Below are 25259 nucleotides of genomic sequence, written 5' to 3' on the forward strand. Positions count from 1 at the left end.
TTTAAACAGTGGCCCCTTGTTCTAGATTCTCCCACAAGAGGAAACATTTTTCCACATCCACCCTGCCAATACCCCCTCAGGATCTTATGTTTCAATAAAGTCATCCCTTACTCCTCTAAACCCCAATGGGTACAAGCCTAGCCTGTCTTCATGATAACCTGCCCATTCCAGGTTATTAGTCCAGTAAATCTTCTCTGAACTGCTTCTAATGCATTTACGTCCTTCCTTAAATATGGAGACCAATACTGTGCACAGTACTGGTCTTACCAGTTCCCTATATAACAAAACCACCCTACTTTTGTAATCAATTTTCCTTGCAATAAACAATAACATTCTATTAGCTTTCCGTTTTACTTGGTGTATCTGCATATTAGCCTTTTGTGATTCTCACACATCCCTCTGTACCTCGGACCTCTGCAATCTCCCCATTTAGATTACGTGCACTTTTATTCTTCCTGGCAAAATGGACAATTTCACATTTTCTCACCTTATACTTCGTTTGCCAGACATTTGCAGGGCAGCATGGTGGTGCAGTGGTTAGCACTGCTGCCTCATGGCGCTGAGGTCCCAGGTTCGATCCCAGCTCTGGGTCACTGTCCGTGTGGAGTTTGCACATTCTCCCCGTGTTTTGCATGGGGTTCGCCCCACAACCCAAAAATGTGCAGGGTAGGTGGATTGGCTACGCTAAATTGCGCCTTAAACAAAAAAATTAAAAAAGATATTTGCCCACGCACTTAACCTATGATTGTAAGTCTGTTAAATGACACTCCAGGTTTTAACAAATATAAAAGCAAAATACTGTGGAAGCAGGAAATCTGAAATAAAAAGAAAAATGTTTGAAATGCTCAGCAGGTTTAGCAGCATCAGTAGAGAGAGAGGGTCTGTAACCTTCCATCAGATTCATCAATTCAAATAGGCTTTTCAAAAACAAAATAGATCTAGAAACCAAAACATTCCCTAAGTTTTAACTGTTCAATCAGTTATGAATATTTTTCCATTAAGATCCTGGATTGCGAAGTATAGAATCATAGAATTTACAGCGCAGAAGGAGGCCATTTGGCCCATTGAGTCTGCACTGGCCCTTGGAAAGAGCACCCCAATTAAACCCACAGCTCCCTGTAACCCCACCTAACACTTTTCTTTTTGGACACTAAGGGCAGTTTAGCATGACCAATCCACCTAACCATGTTTGGACTGGGAGGAAATCGGAGCACCCAGAGGAAACCCCCACACAGACACACGGAGAACGTGCAGACTCCGCACAGACAGTGACCCAAGTCGGGAATCGAACCCGGGTCCCTGGCGCTGTGAAGCAACAGTGCTAACCACTGTTATCATGTCACCCTGCTGCGAAGTACTGGATTAGTGTCCAGTACACGGATTATTGCGTCCATTTCTGAGCACCACACTTTAGGAAGGATGTGAAGGAGAGGGTATAGGAAGGATTTCCGAGTATGGTTCTGATGTTGAGGCACTTCAGTTATGTGGCTAGATTGGCAGTTCTCCTTGGAGAAGAGAAAATTGAGAGGTGATTTGACCATGAGGCATCTGGGCGGAGAGAAACTGTTGCCATTGGCGAAAGGATCGAGTTTCACAGGGCACCTATGAAGGTGAATGTCAAAAAACAACGTGACGAATATCATTTTTACGCAGTGAGTTGTTAGCATCTGAAGTGCACTGCCAATCGTGGCTTTCGAAAGGGTTAGCTAAGTATCTGAAGAGACAAAATTTGCAAGCTAACAGTCAAGGGTGGGGGAGTGGGACTGGATGAATTTCTCTTCGAAAGTGTTGGCATGGACAAAACCGGCCGCATAGCCTCCTGTGCTGTAACCGTTCTATGATTGGGTCTTAAGATACTGTATTGTGAAGTGCACACGTGGTCTTTTACATAACAGTATCCATTGGAGGAGGGGACACAGAACATAGGCTAGGATCTCTGGCATGCTGGGGTAATTCATCGCATGACCAATTGAGCTGCTGCAACGAGAATAAATGCAAGTCAGATGGGATGGAGTGATGAAGGTCAGTGGTTGGTGGGAGGAAAGCTGAAATAATGAAGAAGAGCTTACTTCCCCATTTTGACAATTTTCACAGCATACAGTTTTTAAGATTAGTCAATAGAATGTGCTAGCCCAGTAACTGGTCTGATAAATCCACACCAATCTCCTTTATGTGAGCATTTTAATGCAAGGCTTAAGCTTCAGTATTTATCTTCAAGTAGACCGCCATATTCCCTTTTAAAAGAATTTCTGTTTCAGCAGCGCCATATCCTATCTGACTTGAAAAGTTTAACCAATTATGTCTACAGCTGCTGCCTAACCGGCTGTGTATTTCACAGTAACTTCATTGCAGTGTTAATGTAAGCCTACTTGTGACAATAAAAATTATTATTATTATTTCCAGCATTTTCTGTTTTAATTGTCTTTGGTAGAACCATTGGTCTTCTCTCCTCATATCTTGTATAGCTCGGTGTCAGGTTTTGCTTGATAAAGTTCCTGTGAAGCATCGAGATGTTTTACTGCATCAAAGGTGATATATAAATGCAAGTTGTTTTACATACATCTTGCAATGAAGTTCGTGCAGCTTCTCCAGCGAGCTTCCCATGCAAACTGTATCTGTGTGTCTGCTTGTGGTACCAGCTTGTATGGCATTCAGCACGTAGCCAGTTCCATTTTTACAAAAAGACTTTGCTTTTCTTTTCTTATCTGTCAAGATCTTCTCCACCTCTTTACCCCTCCTTCCTTTCCCCAAACCTTTTCTCCTCGCTTTTTCCTTCTCTTTATATGGAATATAGAGGCATTCGCTATTTCTAGTCTTTTATATATTTCTAATGAGGTTCTGCTGTGAGTCTTGTTGTAACCCAAAACTGTACAAACTTGAGAATTAGCTCCCACTGGAAAGATTTCTCCCGAAATCCATGCGATCTCTGTTTTAATTGTAGCTTTTGGCAGTCTCGGATTTATTTACTGAGAGGACCCAGTTTGAGATGATGTACAGCACTCTGACGGAACTTCAGAAAATTCATCCAGCAGAAGATGAGATTTTGAATCAGTATCTGGTCCCTGCCATCTGCAAAGCAGCTGCTGTTCTGGGCATGGTAAGAACAGGGGTGGGGGTTAAAAAAAACACTGGTGCTTGAGAAAGCTGGCAATGTGCTGACATCTGTTGGAAACCCCGTTGCTGTCCTATTCCCAACGGTTTGTAATGTAAAATCTCTGAGCTGTGATGGAAGTTTCCTTCAGGATTTCAGTTGTAATGTACTACTGTTCATCCTCACTGTATCGCCACATATATCCATCAGTGGACGGTTGGGGGAAACACCCAAATAGTCCAGCAAGCCAGTCACATCCAAACATGATGCAGCCTACATGGTCGATCAGTCTATTGGCCTGGGAGGAGCATTGAAGCAGGCGGAAGAGATCTTGGATCAGTTTAGAAAATTAACCTGAAAACGTCCAGTGACTCGAGATTGCAGCAATTGGCATCGATAATTATAGCTCAATCTTATCTGTTGTCTAACTGGACCTGTCCTTGCCTTTCAGAAACCCTTTCCTTCTGAAGGATCGGAGGTGATTCCGCACTTATCTGCTTTGGTTGCCTCTACAAAAAATGAACGGCACCATTCTCCCATTGGAGATCTAGACTCTGATAACGCTGGGGGCAGAGTGCAGTAATTCTATTTGACTTTGCTCATTCACCTTTACACAGTTAAACATATAAGATGGTCATTAATAAATCCAAGAGGGAATGCAGGAGGTGGTTTGAATTTGGAATTCTCCACCACATGGAGTAGTTGAGACACATAACGGGTGTATTTAAAGTGAAGCTCAATACATACATGGGCGAGATGGGATTTAAAAGATATGCCAGTTGGATTAGATGATTGGGGGGAGAGGGGAGGTGGCTGGAGCATAAACACCATCAGTTGGCCTTAATGACCGATTTCTCTGCTAAAACAACCTACATAATTCTGTTTTATTTTTTTTAATCGTTTGCGTAAAAATACTAGAACTTTGAACCAAAAGCTTAATGTTTTTGCAGGGATTAATTTATAATTGCCTTTGTTGCTGTCTTATAGGATAAGGCCATAGCTGAGCCAATAAGCCGCCTGTTGGAGACCACAATGCGGAGTACCCACATGCCATCCCGAATAGGAGCGCTGCATGGAATCCTGTACATCCTGGAGTGTGATCTGTTGGATGAGACAGCAAAGCAGCTCATTCCAACCATTAGTGTTTACCTGTTGGCCAATCTGCGTGGAATTGCACAGTACGGGTTTTATCCTGATATTTCTGGATGGGTTGCATGTGCCTTGATTTTCGTTCTTTAAGAAGAATCAGCAAGCGGATAGTGAGGTTAAGAATGTTGCTTGCTGCTGTATCTGATCAAAATACGTTACTTTCGAACAATAGTCTCTGTGTTTTGGATTTGAAGAGACTAAACATTACCGTCACTGTTGAGATAAATGAGGGTCAGCATGGTGGCGCAGTGGTTAGCACTGCTGCCTCACGGCGCTAAAGACCTGGGTTCAATCCCAGCCCCGGTCACTGTCTGTGTGGAGTTTGTACATTCTCCCTGTGTCTGTGTGTGTCTCACCCCACAACCCAAAGATGTGCACAGTAGGTGGATTGGGCATGCTAAATTGCCCCTTAATTGGAAAAAAAATTGAGTATTTTAAATTTATTTCAAAACATTATTGAGATAAATGTTGATTTATGTTCGCACACTGATGCTTCCCTCTTGTAGGAAATGTACTCTCTTAAAATACTTTCAAGCAGTGACCCTACTGTAGTTGCTTCGTCATATTTTTCTTATTTAGGGAAACTTGTGTATAATTTCTAACAAAGATATAAATTCATAACAATAAAGAAAAAACTCCGAACCCAAAGTCGAAAAGAAAGTGCAGCACTCCCAGTTTCAATTCTCTCCACAGATGCTGCTCGACATGCTGAGTGGGATCAGTATTCTCCCTCTATTTTGCTTCAAATTTTGGAAAGCACATTCACTTTTAGACTCCAATTTGATTCAAATGTATTGTCCATTCGGAAATTCATTGCGGGTCCATTGCTTATTCATTAACAATCACTTATAAATGAATAATTAACAGCGAAAGAGAAAAGCTACATCATCTCAAAAATCTGACTCTGATGTTAAAAACTATTTCCGTGCAGTGCATTGAAAATAATGGGGCATTAAAGCCATAAAGATCCCACAAATTAAACCAATGAGTCTTAAAATTCCTGAAGGCCCCGAGAGTTGAAGCCCCCTAGCCATAAATCATTACACCACCAACTCCATTCCCCTTACCTGAATTTATAAAGAATCTCACTGCCAAAAAAAATAATGAACGTGTTCCATAAGAATGGCTGCTATGGGTGGAATAAGAGAATAAGACCTGGATAGGAAAGCCAGACCATGGCATGAAGCTGGCATATTTTCAATAGTACACTTGCGCACCATATTACATAACCTTCGTTCAGCAATCATCTTATTCTACAAAAGTATTCCTCAATTAAACTGTTGAAAGCTTGTAGTCCATTCAAAACTAACAGCCTTGACAATGTAACATCAGAAATCTGACCATGTGCTTCCAATCCCATCATATGGGACGAGGATAAGGGAGGGGAAAAATCTGAGAGAGTAAGGGGATACTGTGAAGTTTTCAGCAGTGAATATTAGAATTCCAGAACAAAAGAAGGCCCAGGTCCATCCAGTTCCCCGCTCACCATCCTGGTAGCTGCATGATACAAGGATAATGGGTTTTTTGACTGACCGCAGCAATCAACCTCGTTATCAACCAGTTTGTACCAAAATCAGAAATGTGACTCTGCAAACTCCCGGTGGTGGGGAGCTTTAGGAATCATAGGTCCACAGTCATCTGTTCCTCCCAAGAATTCTACCTATATGTTGTGTCACTAATTATTTCTTAATTGGCATTCTGGGTTTTTTTGGGAAACCGAACACCTGATCACATACAATGTTACTGATCAATTGTTTTATCCCCTGCAGCTGTGTCAACATCCACAACCAGCAACATGTATTGGTGATGTGTGCGACGGCATTTTATCTGATCGAGAACTATCCGCTCGATGTCGGCCATGAATTTACTGCAGACATCATTCAGGTACAGTTTACTCAACACTGAAAGTAGAGATGCAACTTAAAATGGCCATCAAAGACATGAACCTAGCCTTGGGATTCTCCAGAGAGCTGAGAAGTTACATTAAACTTAAGATACAGAATCAGGGCAGCACGGTGGCGCAGTGGTTAGCACTGCTTCCTCACGGCACTGAGGACCCGGGTTCAATACTGGCCCCGGGGTCACTGTCCGTGTGACGTTTGCACATTCTCCCCGTGTCTGCGTGGGTCTCACCCCATCAACCCAAAAAGATGTGCAGGGTAGGTGGATTGGCCACGCTAAATTGACCCTTAATTGGAAAAAGAGAATTGGATACTCTAAATTAATTTTTAAAAACTTGTACGAATTGAGGTTCAACCACACTTGGAAGTGTTGTGGGCTCTTTTGGTTCCAGTATTATAAAAATAATATTGAGGCATTGGCAAAGGTGCAAAAAAGCATTAATCCAAAAGCAAAATACTGTGGATGCTGCAAATCTGAATTAAAATATGAAATTCTAGAATTAACCAGCAGGTCAGGCAGTGTCTGTGGACAGAGAAGAGATGACATTTCAATCATTTCATTTTCATCAGAAAGCACATTCACTTTTGGATTTTGTGAAGCCTAAGATGTGAATATTGGAATATCTAGACAGAAGATCAAGGTTCACCTCGTTCATCGTTCACCCCCTGGTCGCTGCATGATAGAAAAATAATAATAATAATCATTGCTTATTGCCACAAGTAGGCTTCAATGAAGTTACTGTGAAAAGCTCCTAGTTGCCACATTCCGACGCCTGTTGGGGAGGCTGGTACGGGAATTGAACCCGCGCTACTGGCCTTGTTCTGCATTACACGTCAGCTGTTTAGCCCACTGTGCTAAACCAGCCCCGATGTAATGGAGTTGTTGACTAATCTGTCCCCATCAGCCATCAATTAGAATCATAGAATCTCTACAGTGCAGAAGGAGGCTGAAAGAGCACCCTACCTAGGCCCAATCCCCCACCCTATTCCCGTAACCCCACCTAGGGGCAATTTAGCATGGCCAATCCACCTAACCCGCACATCTTTGGACTGTGGGAGGAAATTGGAGCACCCGTAGAAAGCCCATGTAGACACGGAGAGAAAGTGCAAACTCCACACAGACAGTCACCCGAAGTCGGACTCAAACCCGGATACCTGGCGCTGTGAGAGAGCAATGCTAACCACTGCCGCCATGCTGCCTCCCCCCCCCCCCCCCCCCAAAATTTGGTTGTACGGAATCCCAGAAAGGTCATTGATGAAAGATCATGACCTGAATGTTATCTTTGCTTCTCCTCATGGATGCTGCCAAACTGGCTGGGTGTTTCTAGCTTTATCTGTTTGAATGCAAAAGAAGTTGCCAGGATAGAACAAAGAGGTTATAACTATCAGGAAAGGATGTATAGGCTGGGGCTCTTTTCTCTCTTAAAGCGATGACTGAGGTTAGCATGATAGACACCCTGAAGTGAAAGGCAGAGTTTGAAAGAATGCATATAAAACACATTTTCACATGGGGGAGAGAAAAACTAGGGGCCATGAATAGAGGTTAGTCAAGCAGAAGCTTTTCTACTCAGCGAGTGGTAAGAATGTGGAACTTGCTGCCAGGAGTGGTTGAGGTGAATAGTATAGACTTATTTAAGGGAAAGCTCAATAAACCCTTGAGGAAGAAGGGAATAGAAGGATATTGATATTAGATGAAGAAAGTCGAAAGGAGACCCATGTGGAACATAAAAACCGGCATGGAGCAGTCGGGCTGAATGGCCTGCTGCCTTGCTGTAGGATCGATGTAACATTTTGCCTGTGTATAAAGGTAACTTTTCATGAATAGAAACATACATCGAAAATAGAAGCAGGAGGAGGCCATTCAGCCCTTCAAGTCTGCTCCGCCATACATTATGATCATTGCTGATCATCAAGTTTAATATCCTGATCCAGCCTTCCCCTCCATATCCCTTCATACCCTTTGTCCCAAGAGCTGTATCTAATTCCTTCTTGAAATTACACAATGTTCTGGCCTCAACTACTTCCTGTGGGAGTGAATTCCACAGATTCACCACTCTCTGGGTGAAGAAATTTCTCCTCACCTCAGTCCTACACGGTTTACCCCTTATCCTCAAACTATGACCCCTAGTTCTGGATTCCCCCCATCATTGGAAATTCTTTCTGAATTTACCGTGTCTAATCCGGTTAGAATTTATTATGTTTCTATGAGATCCCCTCTCAGTCTTCTAAACTCCAATGAATATAATCCTAACCGATCTAGTCTCTCCTCCGACATCCCAGGAATCAATCTGGTAAACCTGCTGCACTCCCTCCATAGCAAGAACATCCTTCCTCAGATAAGGACACCAAAACTGCATACAATACTCCAGGTGTGGCCTCATCAAAGCCCTATGCAATTGCAGTAAAACATTCCTATTCCTGTACTCAAATCCTCTCGCTACGAAGGCGAACATACCATTTGCCTTCTTTACTGCCTGCTATACCTGCACGCTTACTTTCAGCGACTGATGCACGAGGACACTGGGGCTGGTTTAGCACAGTGGGCTAAATAGCTGGCTTATAATGCAGAACCAGGCCAGCAGCGCGGTTTCAATTCCCGTACCGGTCTCCCTGAACAGGCGGTGGAATGTGGCGACTAGGGGCTTTTCACAGTAACTTCATTGAAGCCTACTTGTGACAATAAGTGATTATTATTATTACTAAGCTCTTGCTGAGTATCCGCCTCAATTTATGCTCATTCAAATAATAATCTGCCGTCCTATTTTTGCTGTCGAAGCAGGTAACCTCACATTTATCCACATTATACGGCATCTGCCATGCATACGTCCATTCAATCAGCCTGTCCAAATCTCGCTGAAGCGTTTCTGCATCCTCCTCACAGCTCACCCTCCTACCCAACTTTGTACCATCTGCAAATTTAGAGTTATTACATTTTGTTTCCTTGTCCAACTCATTAATATATGTCAACAGTTGTGGTCCTAGCACAGATTTCTGTCATACCCCACTAGTCACTGCCTGCCAATCGGTGAAAGACCCATTTATTCTCACATTTTGTTTCCTGTCTGCTCGGGGAGGTGGTAGCTTAGTGGTATTGTCACTGGACTAGTTAACCAGACACCCAGAGTAATGCTCTGGGGACCCAGGTTCAAATCCCACCACTGCAGATGGTGGAATTTGAATTCAATAAAAATCTGGAATTTTCCTCTTTAGGGAAATAAATCTGTCCTTACCTGGTCTGGCCTACATGTGACTCCAGACCCACCGCAATGTGGTTGACTCTTAATTGCCCCCACAAGGGCAATTGGGGATGGGCAATAAATGCTGGCACAGCCTGCGATGCCCAAGTCCCATGAACGAATAAAACAATCAGCTTTCTATCCATCTCAAGACACTACCCGCAATCCCATGCGCTTTAACTTTACATAGTAATCTTGCTATGTGAGACCTTGTCGAAAGCCTTCTGAAAGTCCAAATAAACTACTGTTCTCCCTGGTCCTCTACTTCAAAGAATTCTAGTAGATTTGTCAAGCATGATTTCCTTTTCGTAAATCCAATTGCTATGCAATGAAATCCTTGATAATGACGGCACGGTAGCACAGTGGTTAGCACTGTTGCTTCACAGCACCAAGGTCCCAGGTTTGATTCCTAGCTTGGGTCACTGTGCGGAGTCTGCTCGTTCTCCCCGTGTCTGTGCGGGTTTCCTCAGGTGCTCCGGTTTGCTCCCATAAGTCCCGAAAGACGTGCTGTTAGGTGATTTGGACATTCTGAATTCTCCCTCCTACCCGAACAGGTGTCTTAGTGTGGCAATTAGGGGATTTTCACAGTCCCTTGACTGTAGTGTTAATGTTTAGCCTACTTTTGACAATAATAAAGATTATTATTTAATAATATTATTTTCATAATGGACACTTTTCCCTACTCCCTATGTTAGGCTCACTGGTCTATAGTTCCCTGTGTTCTCTCTATCTCTCTTTTCGAAGTGCGAGATTTTATTAGCTACCCTCCAATCTGTAGGAACCATTCCAGAGACCAAAGAATTTTGCAAAGTGACCGCCAATGGAGCTACTATTTCTAGGACTACTTAAGTACTTTGGAATGAAAATATCAGGCCCTGGAGATTCATCCACCTTCAATCCCATTAATTTCCCCCAAACCATTTCTCTACAATACTGATTTCCTTCAGCTCCTCACTAAAACTTGTGATTCTTAGAACTTCCGGTACATTGTTCATGTCTTCCTTTGTAAAGACAGAATCAAAGTATGAATTCAGTTCCTCAGCCATTTCCTTGTTTCCCGTTGTGAATTCCCCCATTTCTGACTAAGGGGCCTACATTCGTTTTTATCAATCATTTTCTCTTTACATACTGATAGAAACTTTTACAATCAGTTTTTAATGTTCCCTGGTAGCTTACTTTCATATTGTATTTTCCCCTTTTTATTCGTTCCCTTGGTCTGCCTTTGCTGAATTTTAAACTGTTCCCAATCCTCGGGTCTATTGCTTTTTCTTGCTAATTTGTATGCCTCTTTGAATCTAATACTATCTCTAATTTCCCCTGTAAGCCATGGTTTGGCCACAGTTCCCTTTCTGCTGCTGCGGCAAATGGGAACAAACAACTTTTGGAGTTCACCTATTCGTTCCTTGAATGCCTGTCATTGCCTGACCACTGTTCTTCCGTTCAGTAATGTTTCCCGGCCTATAATAGCCAACTCGTGCCTCATACCATCAGAGTTACCTTTATTGAGATTCAAGATCCTGGTTTCAGAATCAACTACCTCAGTATCCCCTTTATAAAGAATTCTGTCATGTTATGGTCATTCATGCCCAAAGATTCTCTCTCAACTAGATTGGCAACTAATGCTTTCTCATTGCACAATACCCAGTCCAAGATGGCCTGTGCCCTTGTTGGTTCCTCAACGTATTGGTCCAGAAAACCATCCCGTATACACCGAGAAATTCCTCCTCTATTGTACTGTGACTAATTTGACTCACCCAATCTATATGCAGATTAAAGTCGCCCATAATCACAGATGTTCCTTTATCACGTGCATCTCTGATTTCTTGTCTGATGCTATTCCCAACATTACCACTACAGTTTGATGCTCTATATACCACCCCTCCGAATGTTTTTTGCCCCTGGTGTTACTTAACTCACCCATACAGATTCCATATTGTGCTAATATCTTTCCTCAATATTGTAGCAATATCTTCTTGAATCAAAATGCAACTCCACCACCTTTTCCTTTCTCTGTCCTTCCTAAAACCTGAACAGCCCTCAATGTTTAGTTCCCATCCTTGGTCACCTTCGATAAGACGTTCTGCATAAAAATCCTGCCTATTACCACCATTCCTATATTTATTTAGTTGCCATCATGTTCGCAGCAGTCTTCAGGTTGGACTATCACAATGTATTTTAGAAGTAAATGTGGGTGTGCACTCCTCTGTTCATGAATCATGACCACTTTAAAATTTCATAACTTGGGTTTCCTGGATGGCCGAGCTGTTTAGGGCAGACTAGTCGAGCTAAACAAGTCAAGAAGTTCACCCTTGTCGGATCTCAATGTGCTCGGTCTTCTGACTAATACTGCATTACCCTGTTAACTAAACCTGACTTACAACGGGTTTTCTTGAATTCTTTCATGGGATGTCACTGGCCAGACCAGCATTTATTGCCCATCCTTAATTGCCCATGAGAAGGTGGTGGTGAACTGCCTTCGTGAACAGTCCATGTGATGTAGGTAGACTCAGTGATGTTAGGGGGTGCAGTAGGGGGGTTTTGACCAGGATTTAGACCCAGTGACAGTGAAGGAATGGCAAATTATTTCCAAGTCAAGATGGTGAGTGACTTTGAGGAGAACATCCTGGTGGTACTGTTCCCATGTGTCTGCTACCCTTGTCCTTTTGGGTGGTTGAGGTCATGGGTTTGCAAGGTACCATTGAAGGAGCATCGGTGAATCCTGCAGTTCATCTTGTAGATGGTACACACTGAAGCCACTGGGTGCGTCGATGGTGGAGGGAGTGAATATTTGTGGAAGGGGTGCCAATCGAGTAGGCTGCTTTTTCCTGGATGGTGTTGAGCTTGAGTGTTGTTGAAGCTGCACTCATCCAGGCAAGTGGGGGGAGTATTCCATCACACTCCTGACTTGTGCCTTTTAGGTGGCGGACAGGCTTTGGGGGGAGTCAAGAGATGAGTTACTTGCCACAGAATTCCCAGCCTTTGACTTGCTCTTGCAGCTACTGTACTTATATGGCATGTCCAGTTCGGTTTCTGGTCAATGGTAACCCCCAGGATGTTGTTAGTGGGAGATTCAGCAATGTTAATGCTATTGCATGTCAACGGGAGATGGTTAGATTAAATGGCTATAGTTGCACTGCAATATTTTGGTGAAAGGTTGATAAATATTTCCCGAAGTTACAACATAGGTTACGACATATATCTTGCGCTACGGTGTTCTCAGTAAACCGATAGTCCCGGTAACCCAACAGGCTAACTGTAGTCAGATAACACCCCAGTCTGAAACCCAGTGGCAGTGGCTGGGGCTGGTTTAGCTCACTGGGCTAAATCGCTGGCTTTTAAAGCAGACCAAGGCAGGCCAGCAGCACGGTTCAATTCCCGTACCAGCCTCCCCGAACAGGCGCCGGAATGTGGTGACTAGGGGCTTTTCACAGTAACTTCATTGAAGCCTACTCGTGACAATAAGCAATTTTCATTTCATTTTTCATTTGGTCTTCTGTGGATTTCTTCTCAAATTCCCCCAGATGATTATCATACAAGTGTTTCCAAACTCCACTCTCAAAGTCATGCTTTACAGCCTTACTTCACACAATGTTTTCCCTCAGCTATTTCAGCAAAGATCCACCTTTGTTTTCCAATTATCCTTTCAAATAAAGCTTTCTCTCACCTGTTTTAGCAAGGATCAACCTCCAGGTTTTTCAATTCTGCTTTCAGCATTCCTTTGTCTTGAATGCTTTCAAGCTTTCACACACACTCTTTTTTTTTTTAAATAATATTTTATTGAAAATTTTTGGTCAACCAACACAGTACATTGTGCATCCTTTACACAACATTGTAACAATACAGATAATAATGACCTTTTAAAATTTAAACAAAAACAACAAATAAATATTAAATAACAAAAAATAAAAACTAGCCCTAATTGGCAACTGCCTTGTCTCAGGCCACCCCCCCCCCCCCCCCCCCAAGTCCTGGGCCGCTGCTGCTGCCTTCTTTGTTCTCCCCTATCTATCTTTCCACAAGATATTCGACGAACGGTTGCCACCGCCTAGTAAACCCTTGAGCCGACCCCCTTAGGACGAACTTAATCCGCTCTAACTTTATGAACCCCGCCATATCATTTATCCAGGTCTCCACCCCCGGGGGCTTGGCTTCTTTCCACATTAGCAATATTCTGCGCCGGGCTACTAGGGACGCAAAGGCCAAAACATCGGCCTCTTTCGCCTCCTGCACTTCCGGCTCTTGTGCAACCCCAAATATAGCCAACCCCCAGCTTGGTTCGACCCGGACTCCGACTACTTTCGAAAGCACCTTTGTCACCCCCATCCAAAACCCCTGTAGTGCCGGGCATGACCAAAACATATGGGTATGATTCGCTGGGCTTCTCGAGCACCTCGCACACCTATCCTCCACCCCAAAAAATTTACTGAGCCGTGTTCCAGTCATATGTGCCCTGTGTAATACCTTAAACTGAATCAGGCTTAGCCTGGCGCACGAGGACGACGAGTTTACCCTGTTTAGGGCATCTGCCCACATCCCCTCCTCAATCTCCTCCCCTAGCTCTTCTTCCCATTTCCCTTTTAGTTCGTCCATCATAGTCTCCCCTTCGTCTCTCATTTCCCTATATATATCCGACACCTTACCGTCCCCCACCCATTTCTTTGAGATGACTCTGTCCTGCACCTCTTGTGTCGGGAGCTGCGGGAATTCCCTCACCTGCTGCCTCGCAAAAGCCCTCAATTGCATGTACCTGAATGCATTCCCTTGGGGCAACCCATATTTCTCGGTCAGCGCTCCCAGACTCGCAAACTTCCCATCCACAAATAGATCTTTCAATTGCGTTATACCTGCTCTTTGCCACATTCCATATCCCCCATCCATTCCCCCCGGGGCAAACCTATGGTTGTTTCTTATCGGGGACCCCCCCAGTGCTCCGGTCTTTCCCCTATGTCGTCTCCACTGTCCCCAAATCTTCAGTGTAGCTACCACCACCGGACTCGTGGTATAGTTCCTTGGTGAGAACGGCAATGGGGCTGTCACCATAGCCTGCAGGCTGGTCCCCCTACAGGACGCCCTCTCTAATCTCTTCCACGCCGCTCCTTCCTCCTCTCCCATCCACTTACTCACCATTGAAATATTAGCGGCCCAATAATACTCACTTAGGCTCGGTAGTGCCAGCCCCCCCCTATCCCTACTACGCTGTAAGAATCCCTTCCTCACTCTCGGAGTCTTCCCGGCCCAAACAAAACCCATGATACTCTTTTCTATCCTTTTGAAAAAAGCCTTCGTGATCACCACCGGGAGACACTGAAACACAAAAAGGAATCTCGGGAGGACCACCATCTTAACTGCCTGCACCCTCCCTGCCATTGACAATGCTACCATATCCCATCTCTTGAAATCTTCCTCCATCTGTTCCACCAACCGCGTCAAATTTAGCCTGTGCAATGTGCCCCAATTCTTAGCTATCTGGATCCCCAGGTAACGAAAGTCTCTTGTTACCTTCCTCAACGGTAGGTCTTCTATTTCTCTACTCTGCTCCCCTGGATGCACCACAAACAGCTCACTCTTTCCCATGTTCAATTTATACCCTGAAAAATCCCCAAACTCCCCAAGTATCCGCATTATTTCTGGCATCCCCTCCGCTGGATCCGCCACATATAGTAGCAGATCATCCGCATATAAAGATACCCGGTGTTCTTCTCCTCCCCTAAGTATTCCCCTCCATCCCTTGGAACCTCTCAGCGCTATCGCCAGGGGCTCAATCGCCAGTGCAAACAGTAATGGGGACAGAGGACATCCCTGCCTTGTCCCTCTATGGAGCCGAAAATATGCCGTTCCCCGTCCATTCGTGACCACACTCGCCACTGGGGCCCTATACAACAGCTGCACCCATCTAATATACCCCTCTCCGAACCCAAATCTCCTCAACACCTCCCACAGATAATCCCACTCCACTCTATCAAATGCTTTCTCGGCATCCATCGCCACTACTATCTCCGTTTCACCCTCTGGTGGGGCCATCATCATTACCCCTAACAACCTCCGTATGTTCGTGTTCAGCTGTCTCCCCTTCACAAACCCAGTTTGGTCCTCATGAACCACCCCCGGGACACATTCCTCTATTCTCATTGCCATTACCTTGGGGCATCTACATTGAGGAGGGAGATTGGTCTGTAGGACCCGCATTGTAGCGGATCCTTTTCCTTCTTTAAAAGAAGCGATATCGTTGCTTCTGACATAGTCGGGGGCAGTTGTCCCCTTTCCTTTGCCTCGTTGAAGGTCCTCGTCAGCAGCGGGGCGAGCAAGTCCAAATATTTTCTGTAAAATTCAACTGGGAATCCATCCGGTCCCGGGGCCTTTCCCGTCTGCATGTTCCTAATTCCTTTCACCACTTCTTCTACCGTGATCTGTGCTCCCAATCCCATCCTTTCCTGCTCTTCCACCTTGGGAATTTCCAGCCGATCCAAAAACTCCATCATTCTCTCCCTCCCATCCGGGGGTTGAGCTTCATACAATTTTTTATAAAATGTCTTAAACACTTCATTCACTCTCTCCGCTCCCCGCTCCGTCTCTCCATCTTCGTCTCTCACCCCCCTATTTCCCTCGCTGCTCCCCTTTTCCTCAATTGGTGTGCCAGCAATCTGCTCGCCTTCTCTCCATATTCATACTGTACACCCTGCGCCTTCCTCCATTGTGCCTTTGCAGTGCCTGTGGTCAGCAAGTCAAATTCCACATGTAGCCTTTGCCTTTCCCTATACAGTCCCTCCTCCGGTGCTTCCGCATACTGTCTGTCCACCCTCAAAAGTTCTTGCAACAACCGCTCCCGTTCCTTACTCTCCTGCTTCCCTTTATGTGTCCTTATTGATATCAGCTCCCCCCTAACCACCGCCTTCAACGCCTCCCAGACCACTCCCACCTGAACCTCCCCATTGTCATTGAGTTCCAAGTACTTTTCAATGCATCCCCTCACCCTTAAGCACACCCCCTCATCCGCCATTAGTCCCATATCCATTCTCCAGGGTGGACGCCCTCTTGTTTCCTCCCCTATCTCCAAGTCTACCCAGTGTGGGGCATGATCCGAAATGGCTATAGCCGTATATTCCGTTCCCCTCACCCTCGGGATCAATGCCCTACCCAACACAAAAAAGTCTATGCGTGAATAGACTTTATGGACATAGGAGAAAAACGAGAACTCCTTACTCCTAGGTCTACTGAATCTCCACGGGTCCACCCCTCCCATCTGCTCCATAAAATCCTTAAGCACCTTGGCTGCTGCCGGCCTCCTACCAGTCCTGGACTTCGACCTATCCAGCCTTGGTTCCAACACCGTGTTAAAGTCTCCCCCCATTATCAGCTTTCCGGTCTCTAGGTCTGGGATGCGTCCTAGCATTCGCCTCATAAAATTGGCATCGTCCCAATTCGGGGCATACACGTTTACCAACACCACCATCTCTCCCTGTAATTTGCCACTCACCATCACGTATCTGCCCCCGTTATCCGCCACTATAGTCATTGCCTCGAACATTACCCGCTTCCCCACTAATATAGCCACCCCCCTGTTTTTCGCATCCAGCCCCGAATGGAACACCTGCCCTACCCATCCTTTGCGCAACCTAACCTGATCTATCAGTTTCAGGTGCGTTTCCTGTAACATGACCACATCTGCTTTAAGTTTCTTAAGGTGTGCGAGTACTCGTGCCCTCTTTATCGGCCCGTTAAGCCCCCTCACGTTCCCCCCCCTTGCCGGTTAGCCATCATCTTTTTCCAGCTTCTCGCCCAGTTCCCACGCGGCTGTATTTCTCCCAGACGGTGCCCCCCCGCCCATCCTTTCCCGCACCCACTCCCCCCTTTCCCCAGCAGCAGCAACCCAGTAATTCCCCCCCCCCCCCCCCGCTAGACCCCCCGCTAGCGTAATTACTCCCCCCATGTTGCTCCCAGAAGTCAGCAAACTCTGGCTGACCTCGGCTTCCCCCCGTGATCACGGCTCGCCCCGTGCGGCGCCCCCTCCTTCCTGCTTCTCTATTCCCGCCATAATTATCATAGCGCGGGAACCAAGCCCGCGCCTCTCCCTCGGCCCCGCCTCCCATGGCCAACGCCCCATTTCCTCTCCCTCCCCACCTCCCCCCATCACCACCTGTGGGAGAAAGAAAAGTTACCATACCGCAGGATTAATCATACAATCCCTCTTCGCCCCCCCCCCCCCCCCCACTCGTCCCACCACTTTGTCCAAACGTTCATTTTCGTAGTCCAATCATTCCAATTTTTCTTCTACAATAAAAGTCCACGCTTCATCCGCCGTCTCAAAGTAGTGGTGCCTCCCTTGATATGTGACCCACAGTCTTGCCGGTTGCAGCATTCCAAACTTTATCTTTTTTTTGTGAAGTACCGCTTTGGCCCGATTAAAGCTCGCCCTCCTTCTCGCCACCTCCGCACTCCAATCTTGATAGACGCGGATCACCGCGTTCTCCCATTTACTACACCGAGTTTTCTTCGCCCATCTAAGGACCATTTCTCTATCCTTAAAACGGAGAAATCTCACCACTATGGCTCTGGGAGCTTCTCCTGCTCTCGGTCCTCGCACCATAACTCGGTATGCTCCCTCCACCTCCAACGGACCCGTCGGGGCCTCCACTCCCATTAACGAGTGCAGCATCGTGCTCACATATGCCCCGACGTCCGCCCCCTCCACACCTTCAGGAAGGCCAAGAATCCTCAAGTTGTTCCTCCTTGCGTTATTTTCCAGTGCCTCCAACCTCTCCACAGATCGTTTCTGGTGTGCCTCCTGTATCTCCGACTTCACCACCAGGCCCTGTATATCGTTTTCATTCTCTGCTGCTTTCGCCTTCACGACCCGAAGCTCCTGCTCCTGGGTCTTTTGTTCCTCTTTCAGCCCTTCAATCGCCTGTAATATCGGGGCCAACAACTCTTTCTTCATTTCCTTTTTTATCTCCTCCACGCAGCGTTTCAAAAACTCTTGTTGTTCAGGGCCCCATATGAAACTGCCACCTTCCGACGCCATCTTGGTTTCTGCTTGCCTTCCTTGCCGTTGTTCCAAAGGATCCGCTGCAATCCGGCCACTTTCCTCTCCTTTTTCCATCCGTGTCCAGGGGGAACACCCTTCTGGTTTACCGCACGGTGTTTTCAGCCGTTAAAATTGCCGTTGGGGCTCCTATCAAGAGCCCAAAAGTCCGTTTCACAGGGAGCTGCCGAAACGTGCGACTCAGCTGGTCATCGCCGCACCCGGAAGTTTCACACACACTCTTGAGATACAACCACTAATTACTTCACAGGCTGCAGTAGGATATCACAAACCTTATAGTTAGTTTAGATATCTCTGACTTCTCACTAGTCAACTCCTTTTTAGCTCTGTGGCGTCAATGAACAGTACCCTATTCCAGTTTCCTATGTCCCTTTAACTTCAGGCTTCTGAGAAATTCCTCTTCCTTCTCTAGTTTCCTTAACTAGCCTTTCCCTAGGTTTCTGGCACTTGCCTTCTTACCCCTCACTCCATTATGTGTTTTTTCTTCCAGCAAAGCTGTGAGCAATGTTCCCTGTCTCCCTGTTAAGCTCTTTTAACATTGGCAATGCTGAGAGCTGTTCTCTCGTTAGCGTCCTAGTTCCTCCTCCTATGAATTCAGCTAAACACAGTTACAAGGTCTGTCTTTTCTAAAGTGGCTCCTGGTTGCTAAGCAACATCTCATTCTTTCTCCAAGCTCATGTTTACTTTTCACATTGTAACCTCTCAGCACAATGTAACCAGCTTAAAATGAAACATGCAAAAATATTTGTCTAACATGAATCTAACTAGAGCTTTACCCATCCTTACACAGAAACATTAATCAAACTCACTTAAATCTGTACCTGATTTCTAATATCCAACAATACAAACATAAATACACTTTAAAATGATCTCTGCTTACTGACATAAGGGGCGGGATTCTCCGTCTGGTGCGGTGCGCCCCTGGGATTCTCCGTTTTGCCAGCCGGCCAATGGGGTTTCCCATTGTGGGGGACCCCATGCTGTCGGGAAATCCCCCGGCTGCCGGCGCAACGAAGAATCCCAACAGCGGAGAATCCAGCCCAAGATATTCCAAACTTTCTGAAGACATAGTGAAGCAAGTACCTCCTTTTGATGCTGTTGCCTTTGTAGCCCGTTGAGAATATCCTGTGTTGTGTTGTATAAGTTGTGCCGTGTATGTGACAAGCTCCTCATTTTTAGATGTGTGGAGTAATGGTCTCTGGCAGCGAGGAGTCCACACCTTCCATTATCTACCACTGTGTGTTGCGTGGAATGGAGCGACTTCTTCTTTCGGAGCAGCTTTCGCGTCTGGATGGCGAGGCCCTGGTGAAATTGAGCGTGGACAGATTGAATATACACAGTCCTCACCGAGCCATGGCTGCCCTGGGACTAATGCTGACCTGCATGTACACAGGTACTGCGTTGATGTGTCGAGATATCACACAAATGCGACTTGCCGCAAGATAACCTCAGCAATAGTCTTGAACTAGGAAACGATCGCTGCTTTTGGGAGTCTTATTTTCTTGAAGAAGGAGTGTATTTCTTTATTCTCAAGGGGAGAGGTGGTTTCTGGTAACACTTTTTTACTTGGTTATCAGATCAATGACCATGAAAAGAGTTTATTGTTAATTCCAATAATTGTGTGTTGAGGAGGAATGAGTCCGAAGCTGGCCTGTACCTTAAAACGGGCTTATTTCCAAAACAGCAAAGTAAAGTCACCGAGTCTGCCAGTTCCTCTTGCAAATTCCCTAATCCTTCTCCAATTGGTACAGCTGTGCTTTATTGCCGACTTAAAGCTTGTACTCTATTGCAGCACAGTTTCAATATTAGCAGTTTAACAGTTTATGAGATGAAATCCCAGAGACTGGAAAATCTGGGATTGTTCTGCTTAGAGTAGAGAACGTCGAGGGTTGATCCAATACAGGCATTTAAAATTGTGGGGGAATTTGATGGAGTAGGTAATGAGCAACTGGTCACTGGTAGAAGTACCAGTAACTACTGGGTACTGATTTAAGATATTTTATCTAAAAGGAAGGTGAGAATGTTCAGCATAGCCTGCACGAGACTCCAGTCCTGTATCATGTGGCTGGCTCTTTGTGCTCGAGGAATCTGTTAAAAAAAGAAATCACTGGAGGAAGATCCAGAAGCTAAGGATTGGCAGTCTGGCAGCCTGCCTCATTCATGACCCCAAAAATAAATAATAAATCTTCAGATTGTTTTCCTTTTTGGAAAGATTACCCAGAATCAAATTTGATACAAGTAATGGGTCAGTGCCGCAAATTTCCTCTTTTAAAAAAAATAATAAATCTGAGATGTGAATGTAATTTCTGTAAGTGTGAATTTTTGTCTGTTGTGACCAGGCAAAGAAAAGAGCAGCCCTGGTCGGAGTTCCGAAACGGAGAGCACTGCTCCAGACAGCGAGTCTGTTATTGTGGCAATGGAGAGGGTGTCCGTTCTCTTCGACAGGTAAGATTTTTGTTCCTGTTTGTTCGCAGAGATATTTAGCTGTTAGAAGAAATATCCACCCACCCACTGCTCCTCTGGCTCCAGGTTCCTGCTCTCTTAGCGGCTAACATTTCAGTCAGTAACCCCCCCCCCCCCCCATCTTAATCAATGCTCATTCAGCTTGCCTCCATCCTCCTTTCGAAGTCCCTTACAACCTATCTCTTGGCCGAGACCGTTGAATATTGGGAAGTCTGAAGTTATTGCCTTCAGTACCCACCAGGGATTCCATTCTCTAGTTAATGGCACCTTCCTTGTTCACACCTTAGGCATTTGGTAAAAACCTGAAGGGGAAATATTCATGGGGCTATGGGGAAAAGTGCAAGGGAGTAGGATTAGTTGGATAGTTCAATGAACTGACAGGACAGACCCCACTAAATGCCTGCGTCCTGTGCTCCATCATACTACAATCTTTGAGGCTACCTATGTCCACCTCCATACAATTGCTCCACTCCACCTCTGCCTCAACTCATTGACTGCTAAAATTCTCATCCAAGCCTTTCTTACCTCTACACTCAACTATTCCTGCCCAACCTCCAACCGTGCACATTCCATAAACTTGAGCTTATCCAATGTTGTGTTGCCTGTATCCAGCCTTGTGCCAAGTCCCATTCACCATCACTCCTCCTCTTGCTGACCTACATTGGCAGTGATTCTATTTTTAAATTCTTATCCTGGTTTTCAAATCCCTCCATGGCCTCGTCCCTCTCTATCCCTGCAACCTCTTTTGGCTGAACAAGCAATGCAGCTTCTAATTTATTTCTGTAATGCTCAGCCAATTTCTTTAACTCTGTGGGCCCTTTAAATTCTTTTGTACAGCCATGCACGCGTGGTAACTTAAAGAGAACAATTTGTGGGTTACGACAAGACACTACAGCTTAGAGAAAACATTATCTGTAACCCTGCGAGATCCCGGACTTCTGGCCTCCTCCAATTTTTATTGCTGAATTAGTGGCGACTGAGCCTTCAGCTGTCTAGGCCTTAAGCTCTGGAATTCCCTCTTCATTTTGTGTTCGTGAGTGATTGTTTAAAGGCTACAAGCCTGTGATTTATGGCTGGCTTTAAACCACTTCTGTTAATTTCCCATCGGTTGTGGGGCTCTGTTTGCCACCCTCAGTCCACTCTAATGTTCTCTAAATTGCCCTTCTGGCACAAGATATTTGAAGGGGCTTTCTTGATTTAACCAGGTGGGTTTTGGTGTGGTATACAAAGAGGTTTGAGTAGGTCAGCTGAGTAAACATACCCTGCCATGTATAACTGCTGAGTGTCTGCAGTGCAGAGCTGGCTATTGAACAGTGGACAACATAGAAGGGTTCTCTGGACTGAATAGTGCAATTATCAAAGGACAAAAATAGAGGCATTCTGTCAGAAGCTGGGGCTCTTTCACAGTGGGAATCGTGGCACAACCGGTACCAAAGCCAATGAATATGGAGAGTATAATATTGAAGTATGAAGACTTGTTCTGTGAACTTTCTGCTCACAGTTAACTTTAGAAATTAACACTAGTCGCTTGATGTTGATGGAAACAAAGAACTATTCAGAAGGGTGCTCTGTGCTCGAGGGAATAAAGACCTATAGTAACTTATTATTCAAATACTTGGGGTTAAGGGGCACTGTTTCTGAATTTGGCTATGCACAACAGAATGGTATCGACATAGTATTGTACATACTGAGCAGTTTTGAACCTTCCCAACAGTGCGTCAATTATCCCATAGACCAAGCAAATGGCTGTCAGGTTTTTTTTTGAACAGTGCTATATCCTTTCGAAGTATATTCAGTGCCGATTAAAGGCAAAAACAACTACTCCAATTCTCCTGATGGCCAAGTGGGTAATTGTACCTTAGGGTATGTGTCACTGAGCCATATAGAACAGGAGGTTCCCCATTTTGGCCTCCAATCTATGTTGAGTAGCTGGGGTGGAGAGCATGAACACAACAGCCTTTAACATCCCTGGGCAGCGAACGTGTGCTAGTGTCGGATGAGCAGAGGACTACGTCTGGGTGTGATGGCCCTCATTGCTGAATACTTGCTAATGCTCTATGCAGCCTGAGAGCTGAAGAAACGAGCGTTTGGGTGAGGGGCCAGTGTCGTTACAGCATCCTCAAACTGGGCCAACGTGAATCAAAATGATACATTGTTAAAATATTCTATCTGCCAATTTTGGCAAAGACCCTTATGATGTGCTGAATTTGCTTGTGGTTTCTGTACATTTAAGATACTGAATGATGAAATATTTAGCTGGAGAGAAGAATGAAGTTTTTTTTTGTGGGTTTGCCCAAGTCTTTCTTTGGCCACCTTTTCAGAGATAATGGAGTTATTTTTCTGTCCCACTTCTCGGTTAGAATCAGGAGAGGCTTTCCCTGTGAGGCTCGGGTTGTAGCACGGATCCTTCCACAGTTCCTTGATGACTTCTTCCCACCTCAAGACGTGATGAACAAGGTTATTGGAGAATTTATTTCCAATCAGCAGCCTTACCCACAATTCATGGCCACAGTCGTTTACAAGGTATTCTTAATTCTTACATAGAATTTGACGGCACGGAATCAGAACATGCAGCCAACTAGTCTGTGCCAGTCTAAATACTGTACACAAGCCATCTCCCACCCTACCTTATCTCACCGTATCAGTATATTGTTCTGTTCCTTGCTCCCTCCGGTACCAGCTTCTTCTTAGCAGACTTAATTCAGTGACTAAATAATGCGTTTTCTGCAGAATAGCATAGCATAAATGTGTGTAGAATACAGAAATATTAAAATGTGGACCATACATGAGAATCATAAGGTTTTTCTTGCGAATAAAGTCTCCTAACATAGGCCTTGGTGTGATTGTCCTCGGTAACTACTTCTCATGGTCCCATGCCCTGGTTTCACAGGATTACAAGTCCTGGAGGGGAGAAAAAGAGAGGTGGGTCAGGGACGTTGCTCAGCCTCTGTATTCAGGAGGTGGATGCAGAAGAGCTGGACTCTCGCCCTGCTCATCCTGATGTCTCACAGTGCAATTGAGCTACAGAACATGGTGAGGTTGCCGAGTCAGGGCTGCTTGCACGTGCTGTGGTACTACACGTCATCTTTCTTGAAGCATGGAATTATTGAGCAATTATATCCTGAATTCTGAGAGGTCCTTCCTTTTGCAGGTCTTTCAGACTTTACATAAAACTGGCCAGTCTTCCATGGTGAGGGACTGGGTAATGCTGTCGCTTTCAAACTTCACACAAAGAACACCAATAGCAATGGCGATGTGGAGCCTTTCTTGTTTCTTCGTCAGTGCTTCAACCAGCGCATGGATCTCAGCCCTGTATCCTTGTTAATAATTAACGTGCTTGTAGGATTACAGAGGCTAGAAATGAAAGTTTGACCATATTGTGAATCTCAATCTGGTGTATGTTGCATGCAAGCTTCAGGTTATCTGATGCAAATAATGAGTCCTGCCAAGGGCAGAAACCGTGGAGTGTTTGAAATGGGCAACCGTGTTTTAGGGATTTGACAGGATTTGAGTCATCATACAGTGCAATGGGCAGACTAATATATGTATTTCTTGAATGGATAACATAAGCTACTCTAGCACTTATGCATTGCAACAGTGACTATACTTCATTTGATGTAAAGTGCTTTGGGAGGTCCTGGGGTTGTAAAAGATGCTGTATAACTGGAAGTCTTTATTTGCTAGTTTTTAATCACTCAGTAAAGACTCATTTTTTTCATTCTTGGGTGTCCCTAAGCCACATTATAGGGGTGGGGGCACATAAATACAGATGCAAAATAAACCAGTCCATTGAAGGAATAAGGAGGAATTTCCTTACCACCAGGACTGGTGAGACCCGCTGCCATATGGATTGGTTGAAGCAGAGAACATTGTAACATTTGAAGGGAAACTTGATGTATGCACACAATCAGTCCTCTTTTAGCAGTGCCCCATTTAATGTTTTGTTTTAATGTTGGTAAATTAATGGAACCTATAATCTTGTTGAGTATCGTGAGATTCGTTATAATGTCATTTCCGCGTGACCAGATTGGTCCTATTTTGAAGCAGCCCCTCTCCTCCTCGAACTCGAAGTTGTGGCCTTTCCCGACCTCCGGGTGGTGGCTTGAGAGTGCAATTCAGCGGTGGAGAGGTAATCCCGAGTCAGCAACTTGTCTAAAACTCGATCATCTATAGTATCCTGTCCTATTTGCACTACAATTGGGGGACACAGATTGGCCTTGGCAGTCATCAATGCACCTGGAATCCTACCAAACACCCCAGATGATAACATGGTCATCTTCACCTCGAAGGGTGACTAAGAAAGGTACATCAGTCTCGTCAAGCAGTAATGAGTTTATAACTGGATAATCTATTTTAGTTATGTTGGGTGAGAGATAACT

The 25259-nt window shown here is 45.1% G+C and overlaps 1 protein-coding gene across 9 annotated transcripts in view; it reads left to right on the forward strand.

Moving 5' to 3' along the window:
* htt (huntingtin) overlaps positions 1-25259 on the forward strand; it is a 310292-nt gene that overhangs the window by 282140 nt on the left and 2893 nt on the right. For all 9 annotated transcript variants that reach the window (XM_072515702.1, XM_072515706.1, XM_072515703.1 and 6 more), the window contains 7 exons: positions 2942-3097; positions 4079-4269; positions 6010-6124; positions 19597-19810; positions 20757-20862; positions 23241-23403; positions 24032-24192. In XM_072515702.1, the coding sequence (XP_072371803.1) occupies positions 2942-3097; positions 4079-4269; positions 6010-6124; positions 19597-19810; positions 20757-20862; positions 23241-23403; positions 24032-24192 (1106 nt within the window). The remainder of the gene's footprint in view (positions 1-2941; positions 3098-4078; positions 4270-6009; positions 6125-19596; positions 19811-20756; positions 20863-23240; positions 23404-24031; positions 24193-25259) is intronic.

Source organism: Scyliorhinus torazame, chromosome 9 (genome assembly GCF_047496885.1).
Source record: "Scyliorhinus torazame isolate Kashiwa2021f chromosome 9, sScyTor2.1, whole genome shotgun sequence".
NCBI classification, from domain to species: Eukaryota; Metazoa; Chordata; class Chondrichthyes; order Carcharhiniformes; family Scyliorhinidae; genus Scyliorhinus; species Scyliorhinus torazame.